The sequence below is a fragment of the Lepidochelys kempii genome, chromosome 19 (assembly GCF_965140285.1).
Source record: "Lepidochelys kempii isolate rLepKem1 chromosome 19, rLepKem1.hap1, whole genome shotgun sequence".
In the NCBI taxonomy this organism is placed as follows: domain Eukaryota; kingdom Metazoa; phylum Chordata; order Testudines; family Cheloniidae; genus Lepidochelys; species Lepidochelys kempii.
Window position 1 is genome coordinate 11382890 of NC_136398.1, and position 27137 is coordinate 11410026.

The 27137-nt window shown below is 54.6% G+C and overlaps 1 protein-coding gene across 3 annotated transcripts; it reads left to right on the forward strand.

The window, feature by feature from the left end:
* Window positions 1–287: 287 nt before the first annotated feature.
* On the forward strand, window positions 288–13589 carry RCC1 (regulator of chromosome condensation 1). Of its 3 annotated transcripts, none has more exons than XM_073317663.2 (10): window positions 288–348; window positions 3198–3282; window positions 4857–5044; window positions 6035–6214; window positions 6386–6482; window positions 7251–7373; window positions 8185–8340; window positions 9498–9617; window positions 10745–10897; window positions 11878–13589. In XM_073317663.2, exons 2-10 carry the CDS (start codon window positions 3210–3212, stop codon window positions 12051–12053), a joined length of 1266 nt encoding a protein of 421 aa, XP_073173764.1. In that variant the 5' UTR covers window positions 288–348; window positions 3198–3209; the 3' UTR covers window positions 12054–13589. The 3 variants fall into 3 exon arrangements, with proteins under 3 accessions (XP_073173764.1, XP_073173763.1, XP_073173765.1); XM_073317662.2 differs by lacking the exon at window positions 288–348 and adding an exon at window positions 556–627; XM_073317664.2 differs by lacking the exons at window positions 288–348; window positions 6035–6214 and adding an exon at window positions 556–627.
* The last annotated feature ends 13548 nt before the right edge of the window (window positions 13590–27137 follow it).

Sequence of the window (27137 nt, forward strand, 5' to 3'; positions counted from 1 at the left end):
GCCTTTGAATAATGTCAGTTCTTTGCAGTAGAGGTGTGGTTACTGGTTACATGCACAGTGAACCCTGTAAGCACTTGGGCATACGCTTCATGCCATGTGTGCGATGAGGCCCGTGGAGTTCAGTGGCTGGAGCCTAAAGTTAAGCGTGTGCGCAGAATTTGCGCGCTGCTGCAATTGCATCTGCACAAGGCAGCTCCCGCCGCTGGGGCGGACCTTCGGGTCTGTCTGCGGTTCTCCGTCTGCCGGTCCAGTTGCAGAACTGGGGCACACAGCGCCAGACCCTGCAAAGCCGCCTACGCCGAGGAGTCCCACTGACATTGCCTCCGACCCCCAACGCTGCAGCCGGGGGTGAGCGCGGGCAGGACCGGGCCCGTTGCACTTCGCACGGCCCCCCTGCCCTGGCCCCAATTCACCGCGACTTCTCCCCCTTCCGGGGGTTTCTAGCTCCCTCCCCGGGGCTTTTCCGCGCAGTGGCCAGCAGGGGTCGCCAGCACCATTTTCTGTCGCTCGCCCAGGAGGCCGGCAGGCAGGCGTTGGGGCTCTCCTCGCGCATGCTCCGGCTGCAGGGGGGTGGGGGGGCGCACAGAGGACCGAGCGGGCCAGCCGGGGTGGCGGAGCAGCAGGGAGGTGAGAGCCCCGGTGCCGCTTCCCGTCCTCCTCCCCCCCCCGCCCCGGGGTAGCCAGGGGGGAAGCGAGGCTCCGGGCTGGGGGGGATGCACCGATCCCCGCCCCCTGGGTCTCAGGCTCCCCCTCCCCGGTGGGGGGGCCGAGGCCTGGGCCGGCCCCACGTGGCCGCCGCGCGGCTGTGTCCGAAGGTTCCACGCGTGGAACGCCGAGTGTCAGCCCGCGCGCGCGCGCGCGCCCCCCGCCCCCGGCCGCGCTCCGAACGTTCCCCGGGAGCCGCTCGCGCAGCCCCCTCCCCCCGTCCTCCGGCGCGGCGCTGCGGCAGCGTGCGACAGGCAGGGCCCGGCCCAGCGCGGGAATTTCAAACCCCGGGGCAGCGGGGGGCAGCTCGCGCGCCTTGCGCCGCGCGCGGGGGGCTAGTGGGCGCCGACCTGTCCTGACTCCCTGCAGAGGGGAGCGTGCGGGGGAGGAGGAGGGGCCATCAGGCCCTTAATTCCTGGGGGGGGAGTTTGCAGGTTGGGACGCGCGGGGGGGGGCGTGTAATTCTCTGGGTGGCGCTGTCAGGGCTGGATGCGGGGTGGTTGTTGTGGCCTCGTTGGTCCCAGGATATTAGCCAGACAAGGTGCGTGAGGTGCAGGAAAAGACACTGCCTCGCCCGCCTACTCCTAAGGGTGTCACCCAGCAATGACGCCGCATGTGGGCAAAGCTCGGGGGGGTTTGCACATTGCCTTGCGCTTTCTGGTTGCACCTTTGAAGCTTGGATTACTCGGGCATTTCTCCGTATCTCATCTGAACCTCTTTACTTTTGTGCAATTTTTTTTCAAATATTGGTCATTGTGGAGAAAGCATTATGGCCACGCTCCACCCCAGGTATAGCTGCATTTCAGCAGTGGGTGGCATGATTTTTGTGGTGCATGGAACTCGTATAGCCAGGTTAATAAAACTGAGAACAAATTTTACGTGGGAGATACCAAGTGAGCTAAAATTGAGCTGTATTGTATTGCAATGCCGGTGTCTTGGAGGATATCACTTTGCACATATAACCTTGTACTTGGGGGTCTCAAAACACTTTACAAACATGAAAGGGGATGCAGCATAAAATGATTATCTTACTGAAACCTTCTATTTTTCACCTGTATTTCTAATAACATCTTACTTTGTTAAAACCGAGAATACCGGAAAAACGGAATCTCCTTTTCACCCTTTATTCATTGTTTACATTCTACCTTTTGCTTAACTTGGGCAATGAAAACTGACTAACCACTTTCACTTGAATTTCTAGTCAGTTTCTTACTGCTGGCACAATACTGCAATCATAGAATCATAGAATATCAGGGTTGGAAGGGACCTCAGGAGGTCATCTAGTCCAATCCCCTGCTCAAAGCAGGACCAATCCCCAATTTTTGCCCCAAATGGCCCCCTCAAGGATTGAACTAATGTTTGAGGTGTCAGCTCTGCCTGGGCCTCTTTAAGCAAATATTTTTGTGAAAATTTGTAAAAATACAGTTTTGGAAAACTCGTCAAATGCACCCTAAATGTTGGGCCTAAAATCCTGAAGTGTCACTTTAAGCTTTTGTTAAGGTGTTAAAGTCCAGTGATTCCCTCTTACAGCCCTTGCTTGTGTGTGTCTTATCGCACTCAGGGCTTGTCAACCTTTTTTGGGCCAAGGCCCCCCCCAACATGCTACAAAAACGCCACAGCCCACCTGTGCCACAAGTGTTTTTCTGCATATCCAGTAGATTAAAAACCAGGACCGGTGTTAGGGCTTATCAAGCACGGCAGTTGCCTAGGGCCCCACGGCACAGGGGGTCCCACAAAGCTAAGTTGTTTAGGCTTTGGCTTCCTGCCCTGGGCCCCAGTGAATCTAATGCTGGTCCTGCTCTCTGGTTCATTTTGGCGGACCCTCAGAAACCTTCTCTTGGACCCCCAGGGGGCCCCGGACCTCTGGTTGAGAACCACTGATTGCACTCATTTTAGATAGGGTTGTAGGATCAGGCCATAAAATTATAACAAAAAATATGATTCTAGAAAGCAGAAGTAGACTCTTGAAGTAGCAGGCTGTTTGTTTCTTTAACATCTCTTCCTCCTCTTACGCTTTCAGATGTCAATATTTCACAAGTCACGGACTGTTGTAATGGGCTAATGGGTATTTTTAGGACTAAGGACTATTGTGTCTCTGACCTCTCCTGTAGCGAGGGACCGGAAAGCAGTGTTTCTGGGAAATAGAGCCATGAAACAGTTGGGGGCTTTGACTTTCTGGGAATTCACAATTGCATCCGAGATGGATTAGTGGGTAGAATGGAGAAAAGTAAATTAGATTCTAAAAATTCCAGGTGGTTTTAATGTAACGGTGGGATTTTCACAGTGGGCTAAGGTAATTAGACACCCAACTCCCACTTCACTTTCATCTCCCAGAGGCCTCTTGCAAAACTTCAGTGTCAGTGATTTAGCAGAGAGGACTGGGGAGAACTTGACAGTGTCCCTTTAAAAGCTTGTGCTTTGCAATTTTCTTGCTTTTCTCCCAGACTCTGGGTTAGTGCATGTCTTAACGTGGAGTGTTTTCAATTGTTTAGCTCTATAGCAATATGCCGGGAAAGCGTGCTGCAAAGAAGAGCCCGACACCAGAAGAAGGGTCTCCTGAGAGGAAGAAGATTAAAGGTAAAGTGGCTTTTTCAGGGTTTTGCACCTTCCTCTGAAACATTGAGGCTGGCTGGTTTGAGAGACAGGGTGCTGGACTAGATGGACCACAGGTCTGATCCAGTCTGACAATTCTTGGCCTTGTCTACAATGAGGATTTGCCCAGAATTTCAGCCATCGCTGTGTCCGCACTGGTTCGACCTCTAGTGTAGACAGTTTCAAGCCACAATATGCGGCAGTACAGTTTATCCCCGCGTGGAACCAGGATCACTGCTCCATGGATGTAGATTGTGGCTTTGTCTGTCTACACTAGAGTTTGAACAGATGCAGCTGTGTCATTTTGCTGGACACCAATGGCTGCAACTAGGGCAAATCCCATCGGGAACAAGGCCAAAGTGACTCTTCCTCTCCCGGTTCTGCAGTTTTTCTGGTTCTGATTGCTCCCTATCATTCAATGGGTGTTCGCTGCCGGTCAGCATCAGAAATGGCATCTTCCAGAAGCGTGCAGTACTGCAAATTGCCCTTTTCCCTGAGCTTGACTCCCTGCACACCTTGGGTTGTCTTCTGGTTTGTACTGTGCCTGTGGTTAACAACAGGGGAAGATGGCGAGGGTGCAGTTCGTGCTTTGCAATTCTACTTTACGCCGGGAGACTTTAATTTTTTTTTTTAAAGGTCCCATTTTCAATTCATGCTTGGGAGGTTTCTGTGGACGAAAAGGGTCTTCTGGCTGTGCCTTGGGAGGCTGTGATTAGAGGTTATGTTGCTTTCGAGTTGGTTAGTTCAGTTTGTGTGGAGGACACTGAGGACCTCCGAGAACGCTGGGTGATACTGCCCCAAAGCGACAGGTTTCTTTACTCTTCACTCCAACCACATGTGAACGGCTTTTATTTTTTTATTGCATTCAGGCATGCGATAGACTAAATTACAATCCACGCAAAGATAATTTCACTCCCCACGCAGCCTTTCTCTTCAAAGTCAAGTCTTCTCTGTCGACACCTCCTTCACACGCCAAGAAACGATACAGGCTTAACATTGCTAGGGCTTTTTTTTTTGACTCTTGCTTTAATAGTAGATGTAAGTCGGGGGGGGAGAGTTGTGTCAAAGTGTTGATGTAGGATAAGCTGTGGCTAGCCCGAAGAGGTTGAGAAACTCTGGACTAAATAACAAAGACGCCAAGCACTTCTAGAGCCCCTGCCCCCCAAGGATCTGCAAGCAGCTTGCTCTGAATCCTTCCACCATTCTTTGAGGAGGGGGAGTTGTATTCCCATTGTATGGATGGTGACTCTGAAGCAAGGCAGGGCGTGGGCTGACTTGCCCAAGGTCTTTCGGTGAGTCAGATGCAGGAGAACCCCAGGAGTCCAGACATGCTGCTGCTTAAATACGAACCCTCCCGTGGGGTTCGTGCGAGGGACTGTCGGTCTCATGAGCTCAGCGCAGGTTGCAATGGGAAGGCCAGCACAATAGCTAGCTGTTGCTGAGCCAGCCCCTTGTTCTGGGAGCTTTGGGAAGGACGTCTTGACTGCCGTGATATTGCATGAGCGTGAATCTGGCCTCTCGCTTATCAAGTGTTTTCCCCTCTGTCTCCTGTGCTCCAGTCTGCCATTCATCACACCGGACAGAACCTGGCCTGGTGCTGACACTGGGACAGGGGGACGTCGGGCAGCTGGGCCTGGGAGAGGATGTGATGGAAAGGAAGAGGCCAGCCCTGGTGCAGCTGCCCGAGAAGATCGTCCAGGCAGAAGCAGGGGGGATGCACACCGTCTGCCTTAGCGAGACGGGCAAAGTGAGTCTGCGGCACCTTTATCCGAGTCTGATCGTGGGAAAGGAGTGAGGACATGAAATCGAATGGGGGGAGGGGACGCTCATTTGGGTGACTCGTTGAGCAGATTGACTGAGATGTTGGACTGAAAGCGCAGTCTTAATTACTGTTCTTGTGCAATGGGTCAAAACCCTTTGGAACCTCCCCCTCAAACAGGTTCCTTGCTCCAGAGTCTCTCTGATTACAGTGCCATCACGTTACTGTGATCTCACTCTGCAGCCTTCTGACCTTCCATAGCTTCTGGTCAGAGCCTGGACTCTTAGAGTGTTGGGAGGGGGCTGTCCTGGGGTTCCTCGCTCTGAGCAGCAGATTGTGGCGTGCAGCGAGGGAGCTGTGAGTTGGTAAAATTCCTGGCTTTGAAATGAACCGTGCAGGGGGAACCTGCTGCTGTACGACTCCAGCTGTTAACGCTGTACTGCATCTGGCCTGGTGGTAAGCAGCGCCATGGGACGGCTCTGTGATCATAGAATATCAGGGTTGGAAGGGACTTCAGGAGGTCATCTAGTCCTCGGGTTCAGAGAGCATCAAGAGAGAATTGTCTCTGTGTTCCCCAGGCAGATCCTCTTGTTTGAGATCTTGGAAACCACATGGTCTTTCTGCCCAGCAGGGACATTAAAGTTCTCCTAATACCTTCCAGGAGAGGGGGCGCTTGCCCCGAGTCCTTGCCCAGGGTTCCCCCTTCCTCACCAGTACGCCGCGGCGTGTCGACTTCCTCCCGCCAGCGGTGACTGTTTCCTTGACCTTGTAAGCCTCTAACTTTTAAAGTGCTTGGAGATGAAAGGGGCGACCTCCCTCACCCTCCAACTGCGGCTTCTGAGGCTAACGCATCCCCCTCGGCTGGGAGCTGATGGCTGAGCTCCCTGCCAGCTGCTCTACGCGTGTGGGTTCTCCTGCACTGGCTTTGTCCTCCTTGCTCCGGGCCCCCGTCCCACCGTGAGATGTTTCCGTTTCCAGATCTACTCCTTTGGCTGCAACGATGAAGGTGCCCTGGGACGCGACACCTCCGAGGAGGGCTCAGAGACCACCCCGGGGCTGGTGGGGCTGCAGGAGAAGGTGGTGCAGGTGTCTGCCGGCGATAGTCACACAGCAGCGCTGACGGAGGACGGCAGGGTCTTCCTCTGGGGCTCTTTCCGGGTATGCTGTAACTGGGAATGGGTCCTGCTTCGAGCAGGGGGTGGGACTAGATGACCTTCAGGGGTCCCTTCCAAGCCTGAGATTCTAGGATTCTATGTGAGCTGTGCTGGCTCGGGGAGCTCTGCTGCATCTTCCCGGGCTCTGCCACTAAACGTCTCTCTCTCCGTCCAGGATAACAATGGAGTCATCGGTTTGCTGGAGCCCATGAAGAAGAGTGCCCTTCCAGTACCGCTGCAGCTAGATGTGCCTGTCCTTAAAATAGTCTCAGGTGAGCGAGGGCTCGGTGCGCAGGTGACTCAGGCTGACGGACAAGCCGCTAACCCTGCTCCAGCAGCCCTGACAAAATCAGGCCCAGAATAAACCGGGTTCGTTGATCTTTTTCTACCAGCTGCAGAAGGCTGTTCCCTCCCCTCCGCCAGCCCAGTGCACGCCTCCTGTCTTACCCCTGACTGGCCATTAATAATAATTGGTTCTCGGTGCAGCCTCTCTGCAAGTACTTTGCAAATGTGAACTAACGAATCCTTGCGGAGTAGGAGTATTGTCCCTCTCGTGGGTGGGGAAACTGAGGCAGGGCAGGTAAGGGACTTTTCCACGGTGTAGATGGGGAGTCATCAGTGACTCTAGTCATAATGTTTCCGGTGCCACCGTTTTGGGGGTGGTTAGGACTCAGCTGATGTCCATGTGTGGGTTGGGGTCAGATGGGAGAGGTGGCTTGGTGCTCGTGGTTGGTAAGGGAGCAAATAACACAGGGAGTTAGCATTAGATGCCAATAGAAACTGTCCTCTTGCTGGTCCAGGGTTAGTGCAGGGCATAAAACTCCAGGGCCTCTTACCGAGTTCATACTTGGTACGCTTTAACGTGGGACTTCAACGCTCAACGCTTTAGCATGGGACTTGACGTGCGAGGCTTGTTCTCCGGCAATCTTCCAGTGTTACCCAGCCGTGCTGCTGGCCCCGGGGAGGGGTACCAGGGGCGGGCACGCAGCACGGGGATCGGCGTCCCAAGGCTGGTGCTAGCCCTCTCTCTGTCCCCGCAGGGAACGATCACTTAGTGCTGCTGACCGTGGACGGGGACCTGTACACGTGTGGTTGTGGCGAGCAGGGCCAGCTGGGAAGGGTGCCGGAGCTCTTTGCCAACCGGGGAGGAAGGAAAGGCTTACGTGAGTTGCTCTTCATGCCGCGAGGGGGATACGCGCTGGTGGGGCCCCTTGAGCCAGTACCTGCTAGGACACTATGGGCTAGGGGGGTTATAGACACTGATGTCCTCCCCGAGCCAGGCTGGGACGTGGGCTCGCTGAGTAGGGAGGTGCAGAAGCTGGCTGGACTGCAGTCTCCAGGGTGCCAAGCTGGCTGCTTTTGCCGGAGCTAAGCTCCCTGGCACGTGCTGTTGGTGATGATCCCTCCTGCCTTGGGAGCTACACCTCCCCATGTAACAGGTGGGCACGCTCGGCCCCGAGCTGGGGAGATGAGCTGGTTCGATGGCAGCCCTGTCCTGCTGGGGGCTGGCTGAGTGACTCTTTGGTGGCAATGAAACAGGATAGATCAGAGGCAGGGGGGTGGGTTTGCAGCGCTGCCGGAGGGCAGGACACATGGGCAAGTCTCTCTTATACCAGCTGACTCCTCTGTCAGCGAGGAGAGGGTATTGGGCAGCCCCGTGCTGGCTCCGCGGGGGCTACCAAGTTTCTTTTTAGACAAGCGGCTTGAGTTGTTCAGTCTCCAGATCCCTGGTGTGGGGCAAGGGAGGGCTGGGTGCTGACGGATGAGCCTGTGAAGGGATTTCCACCCCACAGAGCGCCAGGAGACTAAGGCCCCAAGAGGGGGCACTGTCCAGCTTGGAGTGACACTGTGCTTGACTGACTGAAGCACTTGAAAGGCCAGCCAGGCTTGTCGTCCCCCCCCAGATGTGTCTGTGGGGAGGGCACCTGTCCCTGGCTCTCCTCGCTGCAGCCTGCTCTCTCGTCTCCCATGTAGAACGACTCCTCGTGCCTCAGCGTGTCCCTCTCAAGGGGAGAAGTGGCAAGGGCCGGGTGCGCTTCCAGGACGCCTTCTGCGGGGCATACTTCACCTTCGCCGTCACCCAGGAGGGCCACGTTTACGGCTTCGGCCTCTCGAACTACCACCAGCTGGGTGAGGTGTTGTCTGTGTTCCGCGCTAGGCGCTGTATGTGTGCACAGTGAGAGAATCTCCAGGTAGACGCCTGGGCGGAGGGGAGAAAGGGAGTGGTGTCTCACCGAGGGGAAAGTGGGGTGCAGAGAGATGAAGTGACTTGCCCAAGGTCACGCATGGGGAGTGTGTAGCAGAGCTGGGGAAAGAATCCAGGCCTCCTGAGCCCCATCCAACGCCTTGACCACGGACCAGCCTTCCTTTCTGTCCCTGCTGTTCAAGCATTGAGTCGAGCGTAATTGGTTAATGAAGGAAAACACCAAACTATCTAGCTGGGCCCCAGCAAGCCGGGCGCGCCCACTGTTCTGGCTTTGTGTAACGCTTTCCAAAGTGTCCGGGTGTGGCCAGGCTGCTGGGATCTTTAATAGCTCCCCTGTGGGCTGTATCCCTGCGCCTGACCGCAGAGGGGCCAGGTGGTCTTTCTCGCCTCAGAGGGACCTGTCCATTGAGAAAGTGCTGAATTTTCGGGCTGTCCCACGGCTCCCATTGAATTCAATGCGAGAAGGTGTTCGAGGCCGGGCCCTCCCACAGAGTTGGTAGGTCCTGTGCCCTGCTAAATGCTCTGTCCCATCCGTGTGTGGTCGGTCCCGGTGGCAGAAGAAAGGTGCCATTAAAGCAAGGGGCCTGCTTGCATCCTGCTCACTGACATGGTAGGAAGCCGGGCACAGTTGGGATAGATGAGAAGGCTCCTTCCGGCGCTGCTAACTCCACACGTGGCCTGTTCCCATATCTGGGCACCGATGCTCTCAGCTCCTCGGACCTCCAGGAGCACGTATTTGGAAGCAATGCAGGTGACTCTCTCTGGGCATTTCTTACTGTACCAGGCTCTTGTCAAGCACCCCCTTCCTCCCAGGTGTACCCTAAAAGCCCACTGGTTTTAGCAGAGGTTTTGCATGGCACAAAGTCTGTGCATTTAATAACGGCTGCAGGATACAGAACAGGTGGGACATTCTTGGATTGTCTCCTGATGGTCCCCGTCCAGGCTAAGCACCGTGGATTAAGTCTCGTGGTGTAGTGCGTCCGTTCTCCTGCAGCAGGCTTGGGGGTGACCTGCCGGCTGCGGGCGGGGCGTCTGCTCACCTGTCTCTGACTTCCTTGGCTTTCGTTGTCCCCCCTTGCAGGGACGCAGGACACCGAGCCCTGCTTTGCTCCCCAGAATCTGACATCCTTCAAGAACTCCACCAAGTCCTGGGTGGGGTTTTCGGGTGGTCAGCACCACACGGTGTGCATGGACTCGGAAGGTGAGTGGGGCAGCTGCTTGTGAACCAAAGGGGGGCGGGGGTCCGCAGTTCTTTGGTTTTGGGCCGCTGTCTCCCAGCGCCAGGGCACTGGGATTGGGGTGACGGTTGAGCCTAAGATCCTTGGCATTCATGAGGTCATGGGCAGCTCTCTGTGCTGAGCTGGTACGTGGGTTGTGGCTGCCGCTGGGATGTTCAGCATAGTCCATGGTGAAGGGGACTTTTCGGTCTCTTTCCTAGCAAGGTTGTGGGAATCACACCTGGCTTTTCTGTCACACTTTTCACCCGTAGCTCTCAAGTGCTTTACAAAGGAGGTCAGTGTCCTTATCCCGATTTTACAGGTGGGGAAACTGAGGGATGGAGGGGGTTGCGGGACTTGCCCAGGTCACCAGGAATAGAGCCCAGGTCTCCAGAGTGCCGGTTCAGTGCACTATCCACTAGACCACGCTACCTCTCTGGTAAATGAGAGGACACCATGCTGCAGTCCCAACGTTGATTGCATTACATACAGAATCACAAAAGGCTCATGGATGCTGCTAATAACCAGAAATAAGTAACTGCTCCTAGTGCAGGAGGGCCTTGGCTTGGCTGGATCTGTGTGTCAGAGAGCAAGAAGCTTGATGGGGGGCTTGTGAGGCCCATACAGACACACAGACCCTTCCCCCCCCCCAAAGTGCTTCATGCCCTTGTCCTTCCCCAAAAGACCAGGTTCAGCGCAAGCAAAGACTGAAGTCCTCCTGCTAACTCTGGTTGCACATGTCCCGAGAATGCAGCTCGTCTCTCCCTAGCAGGCAGTGGGGGTGGGACGGGGCTGAGCAAATACGGGAATCAGGAGCAACTTCTTGGCTTTGGACCCTGGCATCTAAGCGAGTGTCGGTCTCCATCTTGTGTCCTCTCACCATGGCTCAGTTTGCATGCTGCTGGCCTGGAGCGGTCTGCAGGCTGCTGGGTTCCACACAGGGCAATTCGGGGAAGGAATAATGCCTGAGATTAGCCAGATCTGACTGGCAGGGGGCCGGACGTATGTGGGGTGACTGAGGTAGGTACCCGAGTGATGTAAATTCTATGCATCCGGGGTGGTCTTGGCTCCTGAGGAGTAATGTGTCTTTTGCATTTCCTACCTGTGCCAGGGAAAGCCTACAGCCTGGGCAGGGCAGAGTACGGCCGGTTAGGGCTTGGAGAAGGGGCAGAAGAGAAGAGCATGCCCACCCTCATCCCGGAGCTGCCAAGCGTCTCCTCCATTGCCTGCGGGGCGTCTGTTGGCTATGCTGTTACCCAGGAAGGTAAGTGGAGGGGGTGAGGGGGTGGCTCTGTGGGTAACACGCGACTATGGAGCCTAGTCAGTTAGCGCCTCCGTTTTGGTGCCAGGAATGCAGCTAATACCTGTCCCTTCCTGGCTGGCAAGCAGCGATGGGCTGTGACAGCCCCGCAGGCTAAAATCCTCAAGCCAGGGAAGCTATGGGCTTTCCCACCCGCCCGCTGGGCCTGAGGCTTGATCCACAGACCCCCGGGAGAAGGGTGGGGGTGAGGGGAGGAGACCCACGCAATCCTGACCCATCGTGCTGAGGGTGGACAAGGCAGATCTTTGCAGGATAGACACCAGTATATGGGGAGCCGAGACTGAGACAGTCGAATTGCTACATACCCCCAGCTCCCCAGCCGTCAGCCAACAAGGTTAATAACAACCCTGCCTGGCCTGGATTAGAACCACCGACCTAGAGGGGAAAGACTCCATATACTGTTACTAATCCAGTCCCCCTGCAGAACAGCCCCTGGTGGTGGGTGGTGGGCACCCTGGCACTGCATGCCGTTTGCACGCAGTTCGAGCTGGGCAAACGCTGCAAAAATATCTTTCTGTGAAGGCGCTGTTTATAAAGGGTCAATGGGGAAACTGGACATGCGCACTGGGTGTTAGAAGTGGCTCCAAGCCGCCTATTGGATCCCCCCAGCAATTGATTAACCACATATGAAACCACCTCTGGTTCACTTTGTTACCCTTTATGAATGGAGCCTTCATGTGAAGAAAAGCCAGTATTAATCTGGAGTCTCGGCCTCGCCGTTCCCTGGAGCATCCGCAGGGCTGAGTCCTGGCAACACGAGTACTCACAGGAAGCTAACACTCTGCCCGCGCCCAAGTGCTGGGTTCGAAAGCCACTTCCCCTCCTCGCCCCAGGATCCCGCTCGGATCTGTCCGTGTTCCGGGCACGCAGCACGGTCTCCAGCGTTGGGTGGGCAATCAGCGTCTGTCCCTGTCTGTCTTCAGGGCGAGCGTTTGCTTGGGGCATGGGCACCAACTACCAGCTGGGCACAGGGGAAGAGGAGGACGTCTGGAGCCCCGTGGAGATGACTGGCAAGCAGCTGGAGAATCGCATCGTCCTGTCTGTGTCCAGTGGGGGGCAGCACACCGTCTTGCTGGCCAGAGAAAAGGAGCAGAGTTGATGACGCAGCATTGTGCAGCAGTAACGCTGGGGACCCCCCCCCTCCCCCCCCGAGTGGCTCAGGGGTGGGGTTTGGGAGACTGGCCTCTGGTAGTTTCCTGAGACCTTCTGATTTGTCTGCAGAGTTGTGGGGGGAAGCCCCCCAGCTGACACCAGCTGCCTCTTACTCTAATCCTAGGGGCAGAGTCTGCATGGCTGGAGTGTGGCTTTTCAGAGACACCTTTCCCCTCTGGAAGCGTGCGGCTTTGCTGGTGTATTCAGGGCTCACTTCCTCCTCCTCCTCTTCCTCCCCGCTTGGTCACCCCGAAGCTGATTTACCAGTGTGATGGCAAAGTGGGTTCCCCACCATTTTAAACAATTCCGGGCCCAGCCACGCTGGCATTCCCCTTTATATGCAACAGGACTTGGGTGTCTCAAACTTTTTAAGGCCACAGCACCCGAAAGCCAAATCCCCCAGTCCCTGTCTTCCCCATCTCCCATTTCCTTAGTGCTCTCCCGTGGGCCTCGTGTGATTTGAGTCACTTTTATGTATCTGTTGGCCGAGTCTCTTTTTACTGTAGATATCCGAGGCCGGCCATCCGTCCCCCAGCTCCTTCCCTCTGCTTGCGTGATTTGCTAGCCGGTGTGATCACAGCGGACGTGCCTCTCAGAGCAGCGTAAGGTCCGGAGGCAGAGGATCTAACCTGGGGAGGGGTGTAGGGCAGATAGGTGGGAGGAAGTGTTCTGGTCTCTCCTGGGGGGTTTTCTAATGTCACCTGAACTGTGACTCCGGCCCAACTCCTCAACCGGGACTCTCTGAAGTCAGTCTCTGAGATCCTTGTTTAAGTTCTTAAGTAGCTGGCCTCGGTTTCAGCTGCAAAATGCTGAGCGATCTGGAGTTCCCTTGGAAGTTGGGAGCGCTCAAGACCTTTGCAAATCAGACCACTTTCGAAGAGCAACCCCGGACAGTTGCATTTGAATACATTGTCTTAGACTAAACCCTGCAGGTGGGTGAAGTTTTGAGCAAATCATTTGTCTAGTCAAATCGTTCCATTTCCCTAGCGGATGCAGACGAGAGCCAGGAAGAGGCATGGTTTCACATCACTGAACTCCCTCTTGTGTCCACCTGCTTTTAGAATTGCAACAGCCGGTCTTCACTCCCTGTATCCGTCGGCTTTGGAGACTTTCAGCAAGAGAACGGTTTTGTTGTTGGCTTTTTGTTTGTACTCTTTTGTGCCCTCCCCTCCCCCCAGTTAGGGTTTTAATTTGCTACATAGGCCTTGAAGAGGAGGAAGAGAAACCAATTCCAACTATGCATTAGATCACTCAAAGTAACTAGCCTGATTTAGTACCTTGGATGATTGTGTGTGTCTAATTAGCCAGGCCATCTACCCCTCTCCCACTCTGTCTTCTGCAGCTGCATTCCAAACACCTTGAATAAGAACCGCGGTTCTGCAAAGAACTGTTTTATATGTTAAGTTATAGCAATATCAGGGAGGGAACAGGGAAACTGTACAATGGCTCATATAATAATTTTGGGTTTTTTTTGTTTTTTTTTTAAGAAAAAAAGAATTTAAAAATATTTTGCAGGGTGAGTGGGGAAGAGAGGCAGGAAACTGTAAACTTTTAATATTGGAATAAATCGAGTTTTGATAACCCCTAGTGTGGCTCATCGCTGAAGAGGAGAGATGTCTTGGTTTAATTTGGAATGTTTTTCTGTGTCTCTTGGGCCCTGTGAAACGCTGGGAGACTAACCCAGAGCAGTTGGCTTTGTTTTACTACCCTGGGCAGCTGCTTTTCAAATATGAATTTTTAAATTGTAGCACAGAATAATACATCTAACAATATTTTCTCTTCTTTGGGTATCTTTAGGGTGCCCATCATGGCGCTGTCTGGGTACCAGGGCTCTTCTAACTCTCCCGTGCAATCTGTGTTCATGCAGCTAAGAACCAGGCTTGGTTCCAGTTCCTTCAGCCACAAACCGAGCCTTCTGCAGCGCCTTTCCTAGCTGGTCTGAACGAAATGTTCCCATTCAAACTTGCCCCTGGGTTGAGAAGCAGTGTGCCCTAGAGGTGAGGGCAGGGCTTGGGAGTCAGGACTCCTGGCGTGGCAGAAAGGCAGGCGTGGGCCCTGTGTGTTTTGAGGTTGGTTGTGTATTGCAGGAATGCCTAGGAGCCTCAGTGATGGATCGGGACTTCATTGCGCTCGGCGCTGTACAGACCCAGAACAAAGATGGTCCCTCCCTCAGAGTTTGCGGTCTGGGTCTGACGGTGTTAGCACCTAATTGGATAATGCTCGCTGCCCTGCGCTTTAACCCAATAGATGCCACTTCCTCCCCAACCCACGAGCTTCTCCAGCGCCCGTGTGCTCGTGAGAGAAGACACCCAATCCCGCCTTGACAGGTGCTTCGCTTTCAGTCTGACCTACGGCTGCTTCTAACGCTGGTGCCCCCGCCCATCAATGGGCTTAAGAAATGCACTTCTCGCTGCAGGGCAGGTGGGAAGCTGGGGAGTCATTTATTTTTAAACAGGTGTCAGAAAAATACCTAGCCACTTATAGGGGTGAACCCTGCCCTTCTTCCCCCTTGGCCGTAGTGTCTTTCTGCTTTCACGTGATGGATTAATGATGCTTCCTAAAGCTGCCGGGGTGCCTGGTCTCTGTACACATTTCTGGTGCTGCTTCTCGGAAAGGTTGAACTCGTTGCTGGTGGAAGGAAAAACATATTTTTATTCCCCCCTGCGCCCCCAGTTGCTCAACCCCAGCTCTGAACTGGCTGCTTCAAGGGAGAGTCTGCCCAGTGCAGTGTGGGGAAAGCAATGAGTTCCTCATGAACCGGAGAGACTAGAGTGCCTGGTGTCGCAAGCCAGCTCCGCCGCGGCCCCCAGGATGAGCTGCCTGCCAGGCGTGTGGCTGCTGGGCTGGGGTGTCAGTGATCTCTGCTCCCCGTCCGGTGCAGCGGGGGAATTGGCAGCACTGGGGCAGGCAAAGCTGGGGGCTGTTGGCTACAGCACGAACCTTCCCAGCAAGCCCCGGTCACTAAAAAAGCAGATCTAGCCTAAGCTGCCATTATGTCCCTGAATTACTGTTCTGTAAGCTCCAGTCGGCCTCCTTCAGTCACCCCCACCCCAAACTTCTTGGCCAACCCCCCCTGGCCCCTCCAGATCCACTTCATCCCCCTTGTTTTTAAAAACCTCCTGAAACTTGCACCAGCCCGTCCGCTTGGCCACATCCCTCTCTGATCACCAAGCGTGAGCCTCCTTTCTCTGCTAGATCATAGAATCTCAGGGTTGGAAGGGACCTCAGGAGGTCATCTTCTCCAACCCCCTCCTCAAAGCAGGTCCGATCCCCAACTAAATCATCCCAACCAGGGCTTTGTCAAGCCTGACCTTAAAAACTTCTAAGGAAGGAGATTCTAGCACCTCCCTAGGTAACGTATTCCAGTGTTTCACCACCCTCCTAGTGAAAAAGTTTTTCCTAATATCCAACCTAACCCTCCCCCACTGCAACTTGACACCATTACTCCTTCTTCTGTCATCTGGTACCACTGAGAACAGTCTAGAGCCATCCTCTTTGGAACCCCCTTTCAGGTCGTTGAAAGCAGCTATCAAATCCCCCCTCATTCTTCTCTTCCGCAGACTAAACAATCCCATTTCCCTCAGCCTCTCCTCATAAGTCATGTGTTCCAATCCCCTAACCATTTTTGTGGTTTTCCAATTTTTCCACATCCTTCTTGTAGTGTGGGGCCCAAAACTGGACACAGTACTCCAGATGAGGCCTCACCAATGTCGAATAGAGGGGAACAATCACATCCCTCGATCTGCTGGCAATGTCCCTATTTATACATCCCAAAATGCCATTGGCCTTCTTGTCAACAGTGTGCCCTTGTTGCCTCATATCCAGCTTCTTGTCCACTGTAACCCCTAGGTCCTTCTCTGCAGAACTGCTGCCGAGCCATTCGGTCCCTAGTCTGTAGCAGTGCATGCGATTCTTCTGTGTCCTTGTTGAACCTCATCAGATTTCTTTTGGCCCAATCCTCCAATTTGTCTAGGTCCCTCTGTATCCTATCCCTACCCTCCAGCGTATCTACCTCTCCTCCCAGTTTAGTGTCATTTGCAAACTTGCTGAGGGTGCAATCCACACCATCCTCCAGATCATTAATGAAGATATTGAACAAAACTGGCCCCAGGACTGACCCTTGGGGCACTCCGCTTGATATCGGCTGCCAACTAGACATGGAGCCATTGATCACTACCCGTTGAGCCCGACAATCTAGCCAGCTTTCTACCCACCTTATCGTCCATTCATCCATCCCATACTTCTTTAACTTACTGGCAAGAATACTGTGGGAGACCATGTCAAAAGCTTTGCTAAAGTCAAGGAACAACACGTCCACTGCTTTCCCTTCATCCACAGAGCCAGTTATCTCGTCATAGAAGGCAATTAGATTAGTCAGGCATGACTTGCCCTTGGTGAATCCATGCTGACTGTTCCCGATCACTTTCCTCTCCTCTAAGTGCTTCAGAATTGATTCCTTGAGGACCTGCTCCATGATTTTTCCAGGGACTGAGGTGAGGCTGACTGGCCTGTAGTTCCCAGGATCCTCCTCCTTCCCTTTTTTAAAGATGGGCACTACATTAGCCTTTTTCCAGTCATCTGGGACTTCCCCCGATCGCCACGAGTTTTCAAAGATAATGGCCAATGGCTCTGCAATCACAGCCGCCAACTCCTTTAGCACTCTCGGATGCAACGCATCCGGCCCCATGGACTTGTGCTCGTCCAGCTTTTCTAAATAGTCCCGAACCACTTCTTTCTCCACAGAGGGCTGGTCACCTCCTCCCCATGCTGTGCTGCCCAGTGCAGTAATCTGGGAGCTGACCTTCTTCGTGAAGACAGAGGCAAAAAAAGCATTGAGTACATTAGCTTTTTCCACATCCTCTGTCACTAGGTTGCCTCCCTCATTCAGTAAGGGGCCCACACTTTCCTTGACTTTCTTCTTGTTGCTAACATACCTGAAGAAACCCTTCTTGTTACTCTTAACATCTGTTGCTAGCTGCATCTCCAGGTGTGATTTGGCCTTCCTGATTTCACTCCTGCATGCCCGAACAATATTTTTATACTCTTCCCTGGTGCAAGAGCCTTCCCCTCCGCAGCTCTGCCGTCTGTGATAGCCTTCCTATGCCTCCAGCCCTTGCTGTCTCTGCAGAGCTGTCTGCTGTCGCCAGGCTCGCCTTTGTTTCAAACCATCAGCGCTAGAAGCTTAATTCCACTGGAGCACAGATCAATGGGACAGGGGGTGCATTCCCTAGCTGAGGAATTGTGGATTACACGGGGCCTTGTCTGCGTTAGGCTGTGGATCTGACTGGTTGCTAAGGCCGAGGCCCTGTTAGCTCCTTTCCATTCTCCAGCCCTCATCTCTGCTTCCAAAATAGGGGTAGCTTTGAAAAGCATGGCAGGAAAGCCTAGAGCTTTGACCAAAAGGCTGAGGGGGGTGAGCCTCCCGGATCCTATTCCTGGCCCAGGTTCATAGAATATCAGGGTTGGAAGGGACCTCAGGAGGTCATCTAGTCCAACCCCCTGCTCAAAAGCAGGACCCATCCCCAATTAAATCATCCCAGCCAGGGCTTTGTCAAGCCTGACCTTAAAAACTTCTACGGAAGGAGATTCTACCACCTCCCTAGGCAATACATTCCAGTGTTTCACCACCCTCCTAGTGAAAAAGTTTTTCCTAATATCCAACCTAAACCTCCCCCAGTGCAACTTGAGACCATTACTCCTTGTCCTGTCCTCTTCCACCACTGAGAATAGTCTAGAACCATCCTCTCTGGAACTACCTCTCAGGTAGTTGAAAGCAGCTATCAAATCCCCCCTCATTCTTCTCTTCTGCAGACTAAACAATCCCAGTTCCCTCAGCCTCTCCTCATAACTCATGTGTTCCAGACCCCTAATAATTTTTGTTGCCCTTTGCTGGACTCTCCAATTTATCCACATCCTCCTTGTAGTGTGGGGCCCAAAACTGGACACAGTACTCCAGATGAGGCCTCACCAATGTCGAATAGAGGGGGACGATCACGTCCCTTGATCTGCTCGCTATGCCCCTACTTATACATCCCAAAATGCCATTGGCCTTCTTGGCAACAAGGGCACACTGCTGACGCATATCCAGCTTCTCGTCCACTGTCACCCCTAGGTCCTTTTCCGCAGAACTGCTGCCGAGCCATTCGGTCCCTAGTCTATAGCGGTGCATTGGATTCTTCCATCCTAAGTGCAGGACCCTGCACTCATCCTTATTGAACCTCATCAGATTTCTTTTGGCCCAATCCTCCAATTTGTGTAGGTCCCTCTGTATCCTATCCCTGCCCTCCAGCGTATCTACCACTCCTCCCAGTTTAGTATCATCCGTAAATTTGGTTGCGTGGCTTTGGCTTGTCTGTTTAACCTGTGCGTAAGTGGGGCTAGCGCTGACCTCCCAGGGGCGGCTGGAGGTTAGAAGGTTCACCAAAGGCTTCGGTCTGCCTGGATGGAGTTAGTGGTGAAGGATCAAGCCACTCCGCCCCCGGGGTTACTGGGAACTGCGGTTCCCTCTTGACCAGTGAATGTGTGAGGCACTTTCATGCCCTTAAGCTAGTCTGAGCCCCTGCTCCAGGGCTCCTCTGTTCGCTTCATGGAGTCCAAGGCCAGAAGGGACCACGGTGATCGGCAGTTACCTGCCCTCTTCATCATTCACCGCTCCCCCCACTGGCCTGTCAACTGCAGACTGTATCAGTGATGATTTTAATTTCTCTTCCAGGTCATTGATAAAGATGGTAAATAGCCGTAGGGCCAAGACCTGATCCCGGTGGGACCCCACAGGAAACAAACCCGCTGGAAGACAATTCCCCGGTTCCAGTTCCATTTTGAGGCCTATCATTTAGCCAGTTTTAAACCAGTTAATGCCTGCCACGTTAATGTATTGTTCTAGTTTTTTAATGAAAATGGCGTCTCTTCCGTGGCAGCCTGGCGAGGCTGGACTTGTCTCTTCATGCTGGGCTAGGCGCTTTCCAAGGAGGGCGGGTCCCCAGGCTGAGGGAGCTGTGGGGCTAATCTCCCCGTGGCTGAAGGCCAAGCTGTGCGGCTGATGTGATTTGCTTCAGCTTGCGCGGTGCTGGCAGAGGGGCGACTAGGGGCCAGGTGCTGGGGAAGCCATTTACATGGGTCTGAACAATGTGAGATTGGTTCGCCCTGCAAAACACAGGTGGCTGGGGAGCCCAGCTGCAATTCTAAGTGCCTGTCATCAGTGGATCTCAAAGCACTAAAGGAGTGGCAGAGCCCCACTTCTCATGTTGCACAAGGGGGAACACGCTCTTAGAGTGATTGGGTTTGATGGAGCAATCTTGCCACAGGCAAGACCGTGGCGGAGAACCCCAACCACGGGGGTCAGGGCCTGCCATTGGCCCCTCTGTAAAGGCAGAGAGCATGGGCTTGCAGCTTATCTGAAGGGCTTCTGCCCTGGGTGAACTGCTTTAGAATTGACTCCCGGGGAGGCATCCAAGCTATTGAATTGCCAGCAAACCTGTCAGGAGCAGGCTGGGTTCTCTGGGCCTCCTGTCCCAGGGCTGCTAAGGTCCAGTCTTGCTTTGCTTAGCAGTGGCTGGAGCAAGGAGTATAAAGTTGGAGATAGTGATGAGAAGCGGCAGGTCCTTAATCTTGGAAGTTATGGGGCTAGATTTGCAGCCAGCGTAAATCAGTGTGGCTCCTTTGAAGAGTTCACCAGCAGAGGGGCCGGCCCCAGCGTTTTCTTTCCTGCGGAGACCAGCCCGAATCAGAATTTTCACGCCAGCAGAAGCTGTTAAGTCTGTCTGGGCTTTTACAGCCCTCTTCCCGCTCAGCCGCAGCTCGGGCTGCCACCTCAGCACCTGCGGCCTCAAACTCTCCATCCCCGGTGTCCAACCTTACCAGAGTCACAGCTGTGTGGTCAAAAACGCTGCAGTTCCCCCCCGGGGGGGGGGACGACACTTTCTTCACCCGCAGTTCTGGGATGTGGCCACACGGTGGCAGCAACAAGGCAGGAGTGGAGAGTCCCGGCTCCAGCGCGTGAAGTCCATCGCAATTTGCTATTTTCAGCGGGCCGTCTGACGAGCTGGAGGGAATTAATCGCGCAAGAGGCGCAGGCGCAAAGCGGCCGCAGGGGGCTGTGATGAGGTAATTGCTGCGCTTTGCGCCCCAGGCTGAGCTCCTGCAGTGCGAGAGGCTTTCCCCTTAGAAAAGGGCCAAGGCTGACAAAGTCCCGGCCAGCAGGAGCTCTTCAGGGCTGCCCAGCTGCCCAAGGGGCTCCTCCCCCTTGCTGCTAATGAGCAGCCTGGGTCTTTGGATGGAATTTGCTCATCCCGGGTGCTTAGAGGCTTTTACAAAGGTGGGGAATAGTTCCCAACGGGGTGGTGCAGTGTGACCGGCCTGGGGCCGCAGCGCCAGGCCTAGAGCCCAGATCTCATGGCTCCCCGATCCTGCCACCAGTGCACATGCCGCTGGGATAGCCAGGGTCTCCCCCAGCAGCTGTCGCCTCTTTTTCTCATTCCAGCAGGGCAGGAATTAGCTCTGGGACTAGCCCAGCTACCCCTTTGAAAGGAGGCGTGGCGGGTAGCTGGGCCTTCCCCTAGCTGCTCGGGTCATGGTCAGCAAACCCTCCCCTGGCCCCTGTTAGCCATGCACTCAAGATGTCTCTGTCGAGAACAAGGGCAAGATTCTCTGAGGCTTGCCTGTGGGTTTGGGAGATGGTTCATGGTGAGGGGGCACGGCCTAGGGGGCTACCTGCTGCTTGCATTGTCTGCTCCCCCGTCTCTTTCCCCTGCGCTCTGACGTTCAGCAGTCCTGGTCATACGTCACTGAAAGGAACAGAGTGCAGCACCCAGGGTATTACAGGAACTGCTCGCTCAGAGCTGGTGTGTTTGGCTGTTGTCAGCCGCACGCTCACCCCGTCGCTGACTGATGGATTCCGTCAAGGTTTGGAGAGAGGCTCAGGCAGACGCAGGTCTGGGAGGCAGCCTGGTCCTGGGGGTGGTTGTGTAGCTGGGTTCCCAGAGGCAAAGGCCAGAGCTGCGAGGAATTACTCCTATGGGTGACGCTGGCATGGGTCGACAATTCTGCGTGGCCTTGGATTTAGGAGCAGAGACTCCCCTAGCGCTCCTATGGTACCAGTGGAGGCCGTGCAGAGCCATGTGTTCAGGGGTGGCAGGAGCTGGCTATGGATTCTTAGGCTCTACTCCCAGGATGCTGAGTCTGGCTTGGCTTGTTCCCGCGAGAGTTTAGCCCAATGTTGGGGCATGGATTCACCCCAGACGCTACTGTCCTTGAAGGGTACCACCCTTCCTCCCCCCACATTGCGGCTGCTGCTTTATGAATGGCTTGTTCATGGATTTTTTTTGTCTTGCTGTGATTTAAAAAACAAATAGGGCATCACCAGACACTTCACGTAGCGACATGGATTGGTGTAGGGTGAGCCCCTGCTGTGGCCCGGGGCAGCCCTCACTGAAAATGCCAAGGTCAGGGCAGGCTGTGAAAAGGAGAACCATCTGCAGATTCTCCCAAAGACTGGTGGTTAACACTGAAGTTAGACTCACCAACCAGCCATAAACTGTGCTCCTGATCCCCCCGCACTGGTTAGCAAGAAGCAAAAAAGAAGAAGAAAAGAAATCACACAGCCCTCTTTATTACATTCCAGTTCTCTGGCTCCCAATCAGCACCTAAGCCGGTCAGCCACGTTACCAGGTCAATATTAATTTGGATCTTACCCAAAATCCTACGCTGCCAGCCAATCCTTTAGCGTCTAAAACTAAAGGTTTATTATAAAGAAAAAAAAGAAAGCACCAGAAGAGACTTGTTAAATAGTAAAGCAATCAGACACATATATAAGATTTCAAAGTCCGTATATCAGGTTCTTAGCGGTGTTGGTGAGTTTGCTGGCTTGAAAGTCCTTCTGGAACGCATCCACAGCTTAGATGGGTCATTCACTCCTTTGTTCAGAGCTTTATTTCTAGAAAAGTTATTCCAGAGGTAAGAACATGGGTGGCGGGTGAATCCCCGCTTTGGGGAGTCTAGCCCACTGGCTGCGCCTCTTCCACCCGAGGCCCTGCCCCCATGCACGGCAGAGCCCTGAACCCCTGTAACAGGAGGAGCCCTGAGGGCCCCACTGCGCCTGGGAGAGCCCCACGGCCTGCTCACCCCAGCCACGTCAGGCCACCCCATCGAGCCACCGGGCTGAGCACATGGCCGAGCAAGCCACCTCACTCCCCCGCCAGACCCTCCCGCCTACCCCTGGCTTGCCGTGTTCCCTCCTCACTCCCCTGCCCCGAGGAGGAGGGATGCGGGGGCCTCGGGGAAGGGGCAGGGCCCAGGTGTCCGTTGGCAGGTCGGTGGTGGCTGCGCCAGGGAAGGCAGGAATGAAGACAAAACGGACATGATGCAGCTGCCGTTGATATTCTTCTGGCCATGTGGCTGGTACTTCCTGTGTCCCAAACACAAACATGGAAAAGCCTTAGAGTTCTGTGCCCAGGCCTGCCCCTACATGTCTTGCTGACTCATAAGGTATTTTTCCCTGGTTCCTTTCCATGGGTTCATCGTACTGCTGATGACCCGTGATAGGTCATCGAACAGGCTAGACCGTGCCGATGCCAGCCTGTCTGGCGATGTCACCCAGAACATGGCACAAGTTTGAAAATACAGATAAGCCCTACATATCTATAACTCATAATACAAAGGGGATACAAACATATACACAAGATTATCAGACCTGACAAACCGTAACATAAAGCGTCACCCATGTTCTATACAGTGTCACACCCGACTCGTGGCCCGTGGGCGTCTCAGCCCTGGTTCTGGGCACCCAGAGCTGGAGGGAGCTCAGCCCCGGTTACTGTTCCCACTCACGCCGGGGGATGGTCCCTGCGCCCCAGAGGAGCACACGTGTGCCTGGGTGCACGCCGAACAGCCCCTTACTGCCAACAGGGCCGCTGGCCGAGACGGTGTTACTCAGCGTGGTAACTGGGCAGAAACTGGCCTTCAGATCCTACGGTGATGAGCGTGGTCCGGGCTCAGCCAAGTTAGACACACAATGTGGCCCACAGACGTTTAACTAATGTACTTGGAAGGAACTCGCCAGCGGTAGCAAGGGAGAATAAAGGGGCAGCGTTGCATAAAAGGAGCCAGCGTGGGCTAGTGGACAGGGCACTGGACAGGGACTTAGGAGACCTGGGTTTGGGCTTGGCCACTGAGCTTGGCCAAGTCACAGCCCCCCTCCAAGCCTCAGTTTCCTGTCCCGTGTCTGTCTTGTCTGTCTTGTCTGTTTTGTCTCTCGCTCTGTGTCCCTAGAGTGCCTAGCACAATGGGCCCTGATCTCAGCGGGGGCCTTGTACAAATAAGCAGGGGTTAAACAATTAGGTCCTTGTTAACTTGCCAATTGCCTAGCAGAAGGTAGAGAGCCTGGGGAGTGTTCCAGGGACAAGGTGAGAAGCTAGCAGCAAGGATGCTTCTTGACAAGCTGAAGCAAGGAGGTTTCCTGTGGCGGACTGGATCCTTTCCCCTCCTGACTGCGATGGCTGGCAGCCCCAGCCATGTCTCATTCTGGGAGGGGACAGGGCATGGTCACCATTGACTAGAGTGGCTGGTGTTTCTGTGGCAGGGAAGCCCTAGATCCTGTAATATCCTGGTGTGACCCTGATTTCAGACTTGTCCTCCCCACTTGCTCCTGGGTGTTGCCTGAGGCCCATGCCAAGGAAGAGGCAGAACGACTCTTTTCTCCTCTCCTTTCGTTGGGCAGAAGGGGGCGTAGTGACACGCTCCAGCTGCAAGGCTATGATCCAGATGGGGGATGTGCCCCAGAGTTTGAGGGGGGTCTGGAGCTGGGATGTGGGGGTGGGGAAGGGGGGCTGTCTGCCAAATATGACTCCGGTGTAGGGGGCCAAACTTGAGTGGCGTTGTGAGCTAGCACACCAGCTCCCTCAAGTTTACCACATGCTCCAATGTGGCTCAGCTGCCCCTCCGTCATGATGAAGGGGAGCCCTAGGCAGCTGCCCAGAAATCTGCTAGCCTGGCTAGCTGCCTAGTTTGCCTAGAGTTAGACTTGCCCCTGTCTGATGTCCCTTTGTGGCAGATGCCCATCAAGCAGTGAGGGCTTTCACCCGCGAGGCCCTTTGTTCTTGAGTCTACCAGCAGGAGTTCATAGAATCATAGAACATCAGGGCTGGAAGGGACCTCAGGAGGTCATCTATTCCAACTCCCTGCTCAAATCAGGACCAATCCCCAATTTTTGCCCCAGATCCCTAAATGGCCCCCTCAAGGATTGAACTCACAATCGTGGCCCCCCGAGTTGTTCAAGAGGGCCTGCTAGGAGCTCATGAAGCCTGTAGCCAAAGCCGGTGGGCAGTGAGGGAGCTCCCCTGGTCCTGCCCCGGTTCACACCATGAGGATTCCGGGAAGGGGAGGGAGCCGGCTGTAGGAGTCCTGCCCTCCTGTGGGGAGCATGGCTGAGATGTTTGGGATGGTGCCGCATGCCATCCCTGCAGGCGGAGAAGGGCTCCCAGCAGCCCTGGCTGTGTCGTTAAAGGGGAGGAGGGAATGGAAAGGGGGCAGGTGGAAGAAGACGACTACGAATAGTGGAACGGGTGCTCGTGTGGGGTGGGAAGAGGCTGCGTTAGCGTCAGATGGGGAAAGGGGTCCCTTGGCCCGGGAATAACAGACTGAGGCCTGCTAACTGGGGCTGCTAACGCACAAAGCCGGGTGTGGGTTGGAATGGATTCCGGCCCCGATTCTCGAGGGGATGCGACTGGGCCGCCCCTTTCAGTGCTTAGCCCCCTCTCCCCCTGCTATACCACATGAGCAATACTTCCATCTCCCGCTGCCCCCCGCTGTTCTGGGCTCGCAGCCCCCGCCTGCCGTGGGAGTGTGAAATCTTATCTATGTTAGGCAGCATTCCCACTCAGCACCTGGGAATTGGCAAGTGTGGCTGGCTCGACATGTTAACGAAAGTGTCTGCCTCTCGTTTTGTAACATTGTACCAGGTGTACAAATATTTTAATTTACTTTCTGGACCAAAAAAACCACACCCCACTTCACTGGGGTTCACACCGGGGATGGCTCTGGCCCTTGATGTCTGTATCCCTAGGCTCTTTCTGAGTTCGGGACACCCCCCTACCTGCTGCACTCCAGACACACAGGCCGGTAGCTGGGCTCCTTTGATTCTTGCTTTGGCACAGCAGGGCAGGTGGGTTTCCTGTTTAGGATTTCAGAGCTGTATGCTGGAGCCTGGGGAACTCAGCTCCACTGAGAGAGGGCAGGCGGCAGCCGGATGTGCTGGGTCAAAGCAGTTCAGTTCTGTTTTCCCTAGGCCAAAGGAAGCACTTACCCTGGCTTGGGTGGATTAACCAGGATTTGCCACACTGGTCCTGATTGCTGCTCCCTTTACACTGGGCTTCCTCAGCAAGCATCTAAGTGAGACGCTTTATGGGTTTCTCTCTGTGACAGGGGAAGCTGGCCCTTTAAGAGGGTTGGGGGCTCAGCCTCACCTGCCTCAGGTGTAGCCTGCTTCCCCAGGTGAAGGGAATGAGCCCTGGGGGGCAAGGGCAGCATGTGACTCAGAGCCAGGCCTTCTGGGAGATAGAAAGGGAACCCAGGGCTTAGGGGGAGACTCCCAGGAGCAGAAGGGCTGGGTGAGCTGCTCTGAACAGGGAGATGCATGGGGGAGGCCTGCAGGGAGAGAAGCCAGCCTGGGGGAGGGAAGCCACAGTCGGGCTAGGGCTGAGAACGCCGCCCCAAGGGTGTGAGCCAGCAGATATCAGTCGTGTGGCTGGTGCTTAGAGACATGGTGACCAGTGTGTCTCTGGACCTGCAGAGACCAGAGGAGGAGAGCTGGGAAGAGTTCTTCTGTTAATAAACCAGACCCCCAAAGGGGTATCCTGTGACATGTGAAGTTATTGGGGAGCCCAACAGGGTGAACAGTGAGGCAGTGGACAGGCCCAAAGCTAAGCTGGGTGAGTCTCTGCTGTGCGCTCCCTCCCTCCTTGCAGTTTCACCACAGCGCTTTGGTGCGAGAGCCTTCTCCTCTGCAGTCCCTGCTGCCTGGAATGATCTTCCTCTGTCTCTCTCTGCCTCATGGGCTCTCCATCTCCTTTCCAACAGGAACTGAATCCAGCGCTCCCCTCGTTGGGGGGGGGGGGGCCTGCCTTTTCACGGGTCTGTCTCTCCCTCTTTGTGTGTTCGGTTCCTCTTTTAAAACCGGTGTCTCTAGAGCATTTGCGGGACCGTGCTGGCATGGGGGACGCTCCGCAGGCTCGCGCTGTAGTGTCGCTGGAAGTCTGAGCCAGCGCACGTTGGATCGAACAGCACAACACAGCGGTTTGAAAAACCGCTTGATGCTTCCGTTGCTCTCCTTTGTGTGACGCTTTCTCTGAAGCTTGAACTGAACTTGTGCTCAGGGGGAATACTGCAGGCTGTGCTCTTGCGATGTCCTGGATTTTGCACAGGGTGTAGCCAAGGGGGTTCTCAATGCACGACGGGCTTCTAGGAGCCACTCAATCTTACTAATAATTAACTAGGTTTCCGTAAATACTTGCTCGTGTGATTTAAGTAACTTGCTTTGGCCTTCCGTGGCCAACTCACACTAGTATTCTGCTGAGCAAATTTACTGGCAGGCATAGTTCACTGAAACAGGAAATAGCCAAGGCCTTTCAGGAAGGCTGGCTTTGTGGGTAAAGGTGTGTCTGCCCTGCATTGTAAATCTGGGCTCAGACTCCTGTTTGAGCCCAACCCCTCCCCACTGTCGTCCACACACACATCCGTCTGGCTCAGGTCAGGAAGCACTCGGACCTGAGTCCTAGGACCCACCAGGAGAGGGAGGGGGTCTGAGTCCAGGTCCCACTTAGGCTCGGGCCCAAGCCCTGTCACTTTGCGGTGGGGATGCAGTTCAAGCCGCAGATGGTGCGGCATAGCCACGTTCGCGCAGCTGTGAGACCCAGGCCCAACAATTGTAAACCGAGGCTTACAAGGCAGAGTGGATGCTCAAGCGTGGGCTTGGAAACACTGAGTCCACAAACCTGCCCCACAGCCCTGGGTTGACAATGCAATGTAGATGTACCCTAAG